Source organism: Mandrillus leucophaeus, unplaced genomic scaffold (genome assembly GCF_000951045.1).
Source record: "Mandrillus leucophaeus isolate KB7577 unplaced genomic scaffold, Mleu.le_1.0 Scaffold22, whole genome shotgun sequence".
In the NCBI taxonomy this organism is placed as follows: domain Eukaryota; kingdom Metazoa; phylum Chordata; class Mammalia; order Primates; family Cercopithecidae; genus Mandrillus; species Mandrillus leucophaeus.
Genome location: NW_012102254.1, coordinates 5,242,491 through 5,254,443, shown reverse-complemented (window position 1 = coordinate 5,254,443; position 11,953 = coordinate 5,242,491). Strand labels below are relative to the sequence as shown.

The following is an 11,953-nucleotide window of genomic DNA, read 5'->3' as shown; positions in this document are numbered from 1 at the left end:
GCTACTTGGAAGGCTGAGGCAGGAGAATCGCTTGAACCCAGGAGGTGGAGGTTGCAGTGAGCCGAGATTGTGCCACTGTACTTCTGCCTGGGTGACAGAGTGAAACCCTGTCTCAAGAAAAAGAAGAAATAATTAAGTGGTGCCCTTCTCTCCAACCCCCTAACACAGGCAGGAATAATGGATAAGGAAATGGACCTTTGGTTTATTAAAGTTTTTAGGTCTAAGGTACTTTTGTCCCATATTTTGTCTCTATGTACTTATTAAGTCAAGGCTTTTGGGAACCCTATCTTAGAAGGGAAACAAATGCATGTCTTTCCCACCCAACTCTGGACTTCACATAGTTAAATTTTTCAATGGGGGTACTGCTTCTAGTTGTAAAGTTACAGCCCACAAATTACAACCCACAGATGGGTTAGCCTCCCCTCACCCCTACTTTTTATGTAACTTTTAGACATATCTCTGGATCAGTCAGGGTCCCAGCAAGAAAGAGAGAGCACACCTGAAAGGAGTCATTGAAGAAAATTTGATAAAGGACTATTTGGGTGGAGTTCAGGGAAACTCAGAAGGGATGGCGATGCATTTGACCCTGGCAGCAGAAGGATGCCTTTGCCACCTCTAGGCTGCAGGGGCAACGTTAGGGAGCAGTTCGTGGAACATGGGAGAGCAGTAGCTGTAGCAGCAGGGGAGACCTGCCCAACAGAGGTGATGACCTTCAGTAGAGGCACGTGACCGCTGCCAGCGCGTGGCCAGGAAGCAGCCAGTGTGCCTGTCGTTGATCGAACCCAGCCGGAAGGCAAGAGTCCAAGGGAATGCAGGTCGCAGAGGTCAACTTCTTGGGCCACAGAACAGAGCAGGAAGAGGGTCTGGAGGGGCAAATGGGTAATAGTGAACACAATCTCTTATTAGAATTGCTTATTAAAATTTTTACAGCCAGGCATGGTGGCTCATGCCTGTAATCCCAACAGTTTGGGAGGCCAAGGTGGGTGGATCACCTAAGGTCAGGAGTTCGAGACCAGCCTGACCAACACGGTGAAATCCCATCTCTCCTAAAAATACAAAATTAGCTGGACTTGGTGGCACATGCCTGTAATCCCAGCTACTCGAGAGGCTGAGGCAGGAAAATCGCTCGAACCCAGGAGGTGGAGGTTACAGTGAGCCAAGATCGTAACCATTGCACTCCAACCTGGGCAATAAGAGCAAAACTCTGTCTCAAAGAAAAAAAAATTACAAAAAAATGTATATGAAGTCAGGATATTTTAAGTCCCCAACACATCTCTCTGTACTCATTCCCTTCTTTGTACCAAGTGGTACCTGAATGTCATAAAGGTGTGAATGTAGATGACAGAGGTATTTATTTTAAATGAAGATAAACACTAACTAGAACTCTATGGAGAGAATGAATCTTCATAATAGTTAAGACTACATGTTTTATGTGTTCTATCAGCTGAATGAATCCATGGAGACAGAGCTCAGAAGAGCTACCATTGTGGGGGCAGGTATTGATTGGTAGAAGGCACAACAGAGTTTTCTAGGGTGCTGGAAATGTGCTTTATCTTGAAATGAGTGATGGTTACATGAGTAACTGTAAAAATTTATCGAGTTGTACACTGAAGATTTATTTCCCTAAAATAATCCTATTCTGTTTAAATTTTATTTATTTATTTATTTATTTATTTATTTATTTTTTGAGACAGAATCTCACTCTGTCACCCAGGCTGGAGTGCAGTGGCTGGATCTCAGCTCACTGCAAGCTCCGCCTCCCGGGTTCATGCCATTCTCCTGTCTCAGCCTCCCGAGTAGCTGGGACTACAGGTGCCCGCCACCTCGCCTGGCTAGTTTTTTGTATTTTTTAGTAGAGACGGGGTTTCACTGTGTTAGCCAGGATGGTCTCGATCTCCTGACCTCGTGATCCGCCCACCTCGGCCTCCCAAAGTGCTGGGATTACAGGCTTGAGCCACCGCGCCCGGCCTTAAATTTTAAATAGGTACCATTTTTTCTTCTTTTATTCTGCTTGCTAAGATTTTCCATCCTGAAAGTTCATCCTTTCATATTAAGATACCAAAGTTGAGTTAGACGCATCCTTAAAGTCTTCTTTCCCAAGCCTGTTCTAATAAGATGGAAGCACAGAGGAAATCAGTGTGTTCTTTGTACAACTTGCAAGTGGTTTCTTTACCAAGCAGTGCTCCACGAGCAGAGCCATTGCATTTGCAGGCCTTCTCCCATGTAAGAAACCTCAGGATGGTCTCATTAAATGAGTACTCACCTACGCGGTGGCTCACGCCTGTAATCTCAGCACTTTGGGAGGCCAAGACAGGTGGATCAGGCGTTTGAGACCAGCCTGGCCAACATAGTGAAACCCCATCTCTACTAAAAATACAAAAATTAGCCAGGTGTGATGGTAGGCATCTGTAATCCCAGCTACTCGGGAGGCTGAGGCAGGAGAATCACTTGAACCTAGGAGGCAGAGGTTGCAATGAGCTGAGATCATCACTGCACTCTAGCCCAGGCGACAGTGTGACACTCTGTATCCAAAAAAAAAAAAGTACTCACCAGATTGTGCCATTTTGTTTCATGAATTATACAGGCCCTGGTTAACTGGGACCCAGTGGATCAAACAGTGCTCGCCAATGAGCAGGTGGACGAACATGGCTGTTCATGGCGTTCTGGAGCAAAGGTGGAACAGAAGTACCTCAGACAGTGGTTTATTAAGACAACTGCTTATGCAAAGGTGAGTGTCAGCCTGGAGGCTCCCCACTAATGCCTTACATGCTGGCAGGCAACACCAAAGGCTTCTGGGTAGGAGAGAGCCTCACTGTGGGGGGTGAGCTCTAGGAGGGGCTCAGAGCCATGGGTGTACAGACAGGAAGCAGCTGAGCCTCATCACTCACTTTGCTGGTGATGGGCTGGTATCTTCAATTTTAAGTCAAGTATAGCACCTAGAGGTCATTGTAGGCCATTGTTTGCTGACCTTTCAACTCACTGCCACAGAGGTCAAAAATCATCCATAATTGTATCAGTGATAAAGCTTCAAAAAAGAGAGAGGTGGCCCCTAAAAAAAGAGAGAAAAGTGTCTTCAACTGTGTAGTTCTGATGAGACCTCCAGAAAGATAGAATGGAATCTCAGATAAGTAAATGGACCTTTGGTTTATTAACTTTGGTGCATGTCTTTCCCACCCAACTCTAGACTTCACATTCTTAAATTTTTCAATGGAGGTCCAGAAGAGATTAGCTAAAAGAAGTGAAGAGATGGCTGGCCTCCATCAGGGAAGGTCAAGTGAAAATAAACTAAGGCAGGTGCTAAAGCTTGATAAACTGGTTCCTGGGCCTTAGTTTTCTCATCAATACAATGAGCAGGTTGGACCAAGCAGTCTTTAAGGTGCCTTCTAGCTCTTTCCATGTTCAGAGATTCAAGTCAAAACCAAGCATTGAAAGTAGGGACTTGCTTATTAAATCACCAAGAGCCTGGGCAAAAAATCGGTTCTGTACGTGTTGGGACCACTCTGTGCAATGTGCTCTTTGAGCTTACCATGTTTCAAGGTGCTGGAGTTGAGGGGTCACTCCCTGAAACTCCAGAGAGAAATGATTAAAGGAAATTAGGGACATTCACATGGCAATTTGGTGACCTTTGTATTCTTATGCATGCATGAGACTGGATGTAAGTAGGGTCTGAAAAGGTAAGGGCATCATGAAGGACTACTTGTGGTATGTCATGTTGTTCTTCCCCTGTGGTAGTCACCATAAGAAGGATAGTTGTCCCCTTTCATTGTGGACTGTGAGTTGCTTTATGGGTATTGACTGAAATGGCCTCTGGGTTAGATCCAATACTGTCATTCTTATATACAAAGAAAGCACAAGGTTCTCAATAACCCGTGGTCGCTACAAAACTCTGTGAATTAGAATTGTAGGACACCAACTCAAAATACCAGTGCCATACAGAAATATGACCTCTAGTTTTCTCATGCAAAAGACATGTCTTAAATGAGGCTGTTTTTCCATTTTCATTTATTCTGAATGCAGCAGAGAATAGCATATGGATTTGGAGGAGTGCTCATTAGAACTTGCTAACATGGTGCCTTGTTCCTTTTAAGCACAGCAATATTGGAGACTGAATGTGAAGAACAAAGCTGAGGATGTTGCATTCTCTATCACCCCAAGCAGTGGGAACCCCCATCTGCTGACAGTTGGGGTCCACTACATTACTGGGGGGAATGCTTGGTTACCTCTTGGACCTGTCAGATGATTCTGTTATAGGCATTGTTGGAGAGGCCACCTAATTAGCTCTTTTGTTTTGACCTCTGCCTCTAGTTGGAAATGTAATAACCTAACTGAGGAGCATTATTCTTTAAATTGTCAGCTGTGAATTTTCAACTGTTCAGTGGAAATGGTTAGTTACCATGGTGACTCGCCTGTTTTTTTGCTGAACTCCTGTGCAGATGTATTGAAAAAACTGTCTTTGAGGTCAGCACTTGGTTTGCTCTGAAAATCTGGAGAAGAGGGAGAGCAAGACTCCATGAAGCCTAACAGAGATCAATGCTATGGGGCTGAGAACAGAACAGAGACACAGACATGAGGGGGCTGTGCAGTACTGGAAAACATTGGCATTATGAGTATATAGTATATATACTGTATACAGCTAAGGGTATATAGTAGAGACCCCCAAAAAAAGCCATGCATTAGAGTAGGGATGACACCCTAAGACTTATGACAAAATCAAAATAGACTCATTTTAATAAAAAATAAAATAAGCCTGAGTGTTTCAAAAGGAACTTCCAGAACAAAACTCCACATCTTTAAAGGGAGACAGTGTAATCCAGACTCCCAAGGTTGTATCTGCAATGTACAACATATAATTAAAGTTACTAGACTTGTAAAGAAGCGGGAAATTATGGCCTAAAATCAAGGGGGGAAAAAGGCATTCTAATAGAAATAGACCCCGAGATGACCCAGATGTTGGAATTAGTAAATAAAACCAAAGACATTTATCATATAAATTGTCTGGGACTTAAAGGAAAACATGGTCATAATGAATGAACAGATGGGGAATCTCAGGCGACTGTAGAAACTTAAAAAAAAAAAAATGAACCAGTTGGAAATCTAGAATACGAAAGTTTAATATCTGAAATGAAAAATCCACTCTTTGGGCTACAGAGGGATAAGTAAGGGTTATGTAGACATAAAACTTCAGGGAAGCTCCCCCCTCACACATCTATGTAGTGAACAGCATGTGTAATGGCCTTAAAACAGAGAGGTTTATGATGGGTTTGAAAAACTGAAAGGACACTGTAGCTTAAACTAAAAAAGCCAAGCAGAAAGGCTCAAGATAGGGCTGGGGAGATGTTTAGGGGCTAGATCAGGCAAGGTCTTTAGGTCTTGAGGAATTTGCACTTTAACCATGGGGACCATAGGAAACCACTAAAGGATTCTAAGGAAGGGAATGGCATGGTCAGATTTATGTTTTTATAAGATCACTGTGGAAGGAAGGGCAAGTGTGGATGCAGAGAGACCAGTTAGAAGGCTATTGCAGTGGTCCAGGCATGCAAAATTTAGACATGGGTGAGAATAGTAGAGATAAGTAAGTAGGTAGAAAAATACTCAGGTGGCAAAATCCATAGAGCTTGGTAATATATTGGAAGACAGTATGTAGGAGATGGTAACATCGAGGAAACCCTGGCTTGAATAGCACATGAATGGTTAAGCTGCTTACTGGGATAGGGAGTCCTGGAAGAGACATAGTCCTGACCCTTTTAAGTTTGAAATGGCCAGGAGATATTTGAGTAGATATAGGAAATAATAGGGAAATTATTATTTGGATTATTTGGAAAATTATTTGGGAAATTAGGTGCAAAACTTCAAAGATTGAGTGAGGTAGGTAGGACATCTGTTTTAAAACCTGGTATGATAAAAATCGTCTTGAGTTAGTGAAGAAGTCCTCCTGTATAGATAAGGATGAGATGTTGAATCAGTTAGTAATGCTTTCAGCTGCAAGCAACTGGAAACCTGAGATACAGTGGCTTAAACAAATGGGAAATTACTATACCCACATAACAGTCTGCCAAGACTGAACTGGGATAGGATTCTGAGTTGTCATCTCAGTAGTTCTCTTGGCCCTGTCTTCCTGTCACCTTATGGAGAGATGGTTGCTGCAGCTCCAGACATTGCGTCTCCATTTAAGACAGAAAGAAAAGGGCTGGGCACAGTGGCTCATGCCTGTAATCTCAGCACTTTGGGAGGCTGAAGTGGGAGGATCACTTGAGCCTAGGAGTTCAAGACCAGCTTAGGCAATATCGAGACCCCCATTTCTACAAAAAAAAAAAAAAGAAAAAGAAAGAAATAAAAGAAGCAGAAAGGGCAGTGCCAAAAACTGTTCCTTTTATCTGGAAGACAAAAACTTTCTCAAAAATCCCCAGTAGAATTCCACTGATGTCCTGTTAGCCCCAGGTGTGTTTTGGCCACCCCCAGCTTCAAGGGAGACTAGGAAAGCAGGCTTGGGCTTTTTAGCTTCTGTAGTTGAGCTGGAGGGGGGAAGAGGATGGGCAGTGGGTGCTGAGATAGGCAGTGAGCTGTGCCCGCACAGTTATCTTTAGAGCTTTGTATTTGCATCTCGTTTTGCAGCTCTGCGGGCTGCCTCTGTGATGTATGGCTGTGGTCTTCTTGAGAGCATGGCTGTGAAGGAGCCCTCCTTTCATTCACTTAACTTCCTAATTTTAAAGACAATGCCTGATGTGAAAATTACAGAGAACTCAGTAATATAAAGATGCTTTATTCAGGCTGTTCTGTGTTATATTTGATTTTTCTCCTCTTACCCCCCACCCAGTCTTCCTAGGATTGTTTGCTTTGTGAAACATTAAAAGTGATTTCAGCCACTCATTCTGTGAAAAAGAAAACTTGCAGTAGGAGTATCTGAAGAACATGAATTAGTCTTGGCAGAGCTGTGTGGGCGGTGTCTGGTGGGCAGCACTGCTGAGGTGAGAGCAAGGGGAGGAGGATGGATTGGAGCCTTATATACAGCAAGCAAAAGGGATTCAGAGTCTGATGGAATGCCTCAGTTCCTGACCGCAGAGTGACAATTGGAAGGAGAGGCAAATAGAGAGAAGGTCTCACATTTGAACTTCTCTATTAGAGTTGTGATTTTGATATCTCCTGCTGACTCCGCTGGCCCCTCTTGGCTGCAGTGCAGGCTCTCAGCCCCTGGGCATCATGCACGTGCCTCTCGTTGGTGTTAAATGGACATAACCATGCCCTCGTGGTGCTTAGTCAACCCCCACACCAAATTGGTGGTTATGTTTTCCCGGTTTTCAGGAGTTATATGGCAACTGCTGTAATACGAACAAAGTCTGCATTTGCCTCTCATTTCCTACCTGATTATCTCAGATCAGGGCTCAGGCCTTTCTTTGTACCATCTTACTGAACCCTCACTTTAATCTTTTGAGGGTAGGTACTCCTCTTATCTTCATTTTACTGATGAGCAGACTGAGGCTTATACTAGTAATAAGTAACAGCGTGGGGATTCAAATCTGAGCAGCTGAGCTGTTAAACCAGCAGTCTCTCCTGCTTCTCTGTGGTCTGAATTCATTCATTTTTTTTCCTGAGATGTTATTGAGTGCCTAGCCAGACCCTAGGTGGGGTGCTAAGAATACAGACAGAGCAGCTGAGGTCTCTGCTCTTAAGGAGCTTAGACTCTAGTGCCACAGACAGTGGTGGACATGAGCCATCACATCCCCTGCAGGAGAGTGCAGGAGAAAGAGGAGCCCCAGATCTACCCAGCAGTCCAAGGAGGCATCACTGAGGAAGTGGTGAAAGATGGGAAGCACAGAATGTCTGCAAGGGAGCATCTTATTGCCCTGTAGATGTGCAGGAAATCTTCTTCATCGAGTATTTCTAACTGGGATGAATTTCTGCTGGTGAGAAGCAGATGGGCAACAGTGAGCCATTATGAAATCGGTGGGCGCTGGAGGCAATAAGCGCCCATTTCCCTGCCCTCTTTGTTCCTGTCCTCCTGATTTTACCTGTGAACTTGTGAGTAAAGCAGAAGTACCTTTACCAGAACACACTGGTCTTGTTTTACCCTGCAGAGCATGCAAACATGAGGCTGGAGGAGAGAAGAGGTAAGGGGAGAGGAGGGAAGTTTGTGCCAGGAGTTCTTTGGGGAGGTGGTGGAGGACGTTAGAGCGAAGAGACAGCCTCACAGAAGCAGTGAGGCAGGGTCCAGCCTCCAAGAGTCACCTGAACTGTGGAATAAAGACTGTTAGGGGACCTTTGTTCCAACTCTAAGGCACTGGGATGCTTGTGGAAGCATTTGGCTGCCCCCTGGAAATTGGGCCTTTTGCCTGGCTTTCTGCTCCTAACTTCAGATCCTGTCTCAGCCCCAGAACAGAGGCTGGGTCACAGGTAGCACCAGGAAGTGCCTCTCCAGTCACATCGCCCCCTTAATCCCCTTCACCTCTGTCACCCCTGTGTTGCTCTGGAAGCTTTGCAAAGGAATTGTTAGAGAAGTTTGGTAACTTGACCCTACTCTGCCCTCTGACCTCAAGAAAGCGTCTCCTCCTGTTTGTGCTTCAAAGTACTTCCTCCTCATGTGTGTGCATACTGTGCCTTCTAAGGGGGTGGGATGGGGGTGGGGGGCACAAATTAGATGTTGGTAGAAGAGGCAAAATGACAGAACTGAGAGGAGCAAGTGAGAAATGTTTAGCAAACTGTCAGCTTCTCTGCAGGGCTCTGAGGACCAGGCCAGGGCTGGGATTTGGTGATGATGATGATGCTTGGGTTTATCCACGACAAGGGCTTTCTCTTAAAAACTCTATGGCTTCGAAGCTCTTACTGCATTTATCCCCACCATACCCCTCTGTGGTCAGACAGGGCTGAGGGTGGTCTTATCCCTCCTCACTTTAAAAAAGATTAGATACTGTGGGGTAGGAGGCCAGAGCCCATGCCGGCTCTTGACCCCTGTTCTCAGACCAGTGCTCAGCCACACCCTTAGAGCCCCCAGCCTCCCTGTCAGGATTCTCCCCCACGCCATGGCTGTCTCTTCTCTTGGCTACAGTAGATTCTGCTCCCAGTCCCAGGGATCTGGTTTTGACTCCCTGTCTCACAAAGCTAATTAATTGTTAAATTCTGCTCCTTCTTACATAATATCTCCTGCTTCTGTTTTCTGTTTTCCCTGCCTCTCCAGCATCTTTTCTCTCCTAAGCTATTCTAAGTTGAACTCTCTTCTATCCTCCATCCTTTGCTCTCAGCCCTTCTCAGCATGATTGCTGGCCAGAGTGGCCAGTGCCACAGGGACCAGGTGGAAGTTGTTACTGGGAGAGCCAGCCCCTCAGAAGTCCTTCTAGAGATGGGACTGGCCAGGGGTGGGAATGGCACAAAGGCCACAGAAAAGTAGACAACTTGAGGTTGGCGTTTCCCTGACACTTCCCAGGCAAGTGAAAAGCTGCCTGAATAGAGGGAGTAAAATCTTTAATAACAGCTTGGGGCCTAGGTGAGATGCTGGGAGGAGGCAAGTAGCTGGCTCTCAGCAGGCCGGAGAGGGAACTTCCTCCAGGAAAGGTCCGCCAGGGGTTGGTATAGGACTGGGCCCTCGCTCTGGGATTCCGAAACCAATGGTGTTTCTAAATGGTACAGAGACAGTACAGGCCGTCAGGTTTCCCTCCTTGAATGCAGGGCCTTCCTGCTGACCTCCCAAGTGTCCCCACCGAGTGCCTAGTCACATCTGTTTTAGTCTCTTATTAGGTCAATTCTCTACCATCATCTCATTTCCCTTAGCCCTGACTTCTTGCCCACACTCCACTGTCCCTCCCTCTCAGTGAAATAAAGACAGCTATGCTTGGCACACATACTCTGGAGTGTATGAGAATAAAAGAAAACTTCTGCAGGAAGTGCGGTGTCTGGGTCAGCAACCTGCTCTGCAAAGAGAAAGGTTTTCATGTTTTGTTTCTAAGATGGAATGACTGCAAAGGAAAAATGGAAGAAATAATTTAATAGTATACTTCTTATGGTATATGGACAATGAAATATATTGTAAATTTGCTCAGGAAACAATAAAGATAGAAAAGCATTGTGTGTTCGTTTTGAACCCTGAGTGGCCTTTTTGAGCTCCTGTTTTTTGGGTGTACAGGTCTTCTTGAGGTGTCAGCTTGGACTCCATGGGAAGAGATGTATTTAGCCTCGTGTTGAGGGGTCTCAGGGATCGCTGCAGAGGCCTGGTGAGCGTCACCAATGAACCTCTTTAGCTTAGAGAGTTATTTGAACTTCAAAGCTAGAAGAAACTTGAGAGAGCATTTCGTTCAGGGTCACTTTTAAATCCCTGCCCTGATCTGAAAAACGTAAAAGCAAATAAACAAAAAACCCCTCATGCCTGCTTTTACTGCTGCTTGAAATTGCAAAATCAATATGATGTCTGAAAACAAATTAAAATAAATGAATAAGGTGTTGCTTTATTTTGAGCGGCCCACATCATGTCCTCCTCACTCCTTCCCAGGGGGCTGATTGCCATCCTGAGATGTGTGTCCCATTCTTGAAAATTGCTGACCCAGCCCACATCTTGTTTTATAATCGAGGTACCAAGACCAGGGAAGGGCCAGAACCCAACTTGGGTCTCCTCAGTCCCAGTCCTGCATTCTTTTTTATTATTATTATTCGAGACCGAATCTCACTCTGTCCCCCAGGCTGGAGTGCAGCGGTACAGTCTCGGCTTACTGCAACCTCCCCCTCCCAGATTCAAGTGATTCTCCTTCTTCAGCCTCCTGAGTAGCTGGGATTACAGGCAGCTGCCACCATGCCCGGCTAATTTTTGTATTTTTAGTACAAACAGGGTTTCCCCTGCATTCTTTACCCCTGCTCTTGGGGACAATTCCCAAGCAACCGAGTATTTCTGAGAATCATGTGCAGACAATCGCCAGTTAATGTGTGTTGCAGGAAGGCAGGGCATTTGCAATAGGAAATGCAATAAGTACAGAGAGGGCACAAATGGCCAGGTAATGGAAAGTGTGGTGATTAGAGGTTTTCTGGTTTGTTCTTGATGGAATTGACTCATTGTCCTCTCCGTCTTGCTTTTGTCATTATTTACTCCAATGCTCTGTCCTTACCCTGGGTTCTTCTGAGCCCAGCTGCACAGAGACCAGTAAAGACCGATCCAGCTGCTGCTATGAAGGAAGCAAATAGTCATTAACACATACATACAGGTCAATACTGTGTTTTTCAAAATAACCATTCTCTTATGCAGAGAGATGCTTTTCCACAGCACCTTTCCACTTCTCTGTATATTTGCTTACTGTTCCCGGATGGCTAGCTCTAAGTGTCAGATTTGCTCAAAATAGAGACTTAGTAGAACTGTGATAAGTTGAAAACTCAGGTAAAATGCATCTGTAGTTTTAAAAGAGTATATTAACAAGATGCTTTTAACTATGTAAAAGCATATATACAAACGTACTAGATTTTATCAATCCTGACATGATTAGTTTTAAATTGAATGCTCCATTAAGAAAGAAAAATGCTATCAATATATTGTAAGATACCATTGATTGTAAGACATGTCCCAATGTCAGAGTTTTTGGGAAAATGTATATCTTAGAATGAATAGAAGGTATGATATAAGTAGGATGGAAGGATATAGAACAAAATATTAATAGTCATCTCCCTGGGTATTTTGACCAATTGTGGGTAATTGTTAATTTTCTTCTTCTCTTCCATAAAAACGTTATTGCTAGACAAGGTGGCTCATGCCTGTAATCCCAACAGTCCTTTGGGAGGCCAAGGCAGGTAGATCGCTTGAGACCAGGAGTTCAAGACCAGCCTAGGCAACTGGAGAAACCTCATCTCTACAAAATATACAAAAATTAACTGCGTGTGCTGGTGTTCACCTATAGTATGTGCCTATAGTCCCAGCTACTCAGGAGGCTGAGGTGAGAGGATCACTTGAACCCCAGGAGGTGGAGGCTGCAGTGAGCCAAGATCACCC

At 44.7% G+C, this 11,953-nt stretch overlaps 1 protein-coding gene across 2 annotated transcripts in view; it reads left to right on the top strand.

The window, feature by feature from the left end:
• LARS2 (leucyl-tRNA synthetase 2, mitochondrial) overlaps nt 1-11,953 on the top strand; it is a 177,811-nt gene that overhangs the window by 84,015 nt on the left and 81,843 nt on the right. For both annotated transcript variants that reach the window (XM_011981097.1, XM_011981098.1), the window contains one exon: nt 2,585-2,728. In XM_011981097.1, the coding sequence (XP_011836487.1) occupies nt 2,585-2,728 (144 nt within the window). The remainder of the gene's footprint in view (nt 1-2,584; nt 2,729-11,953) is intronic.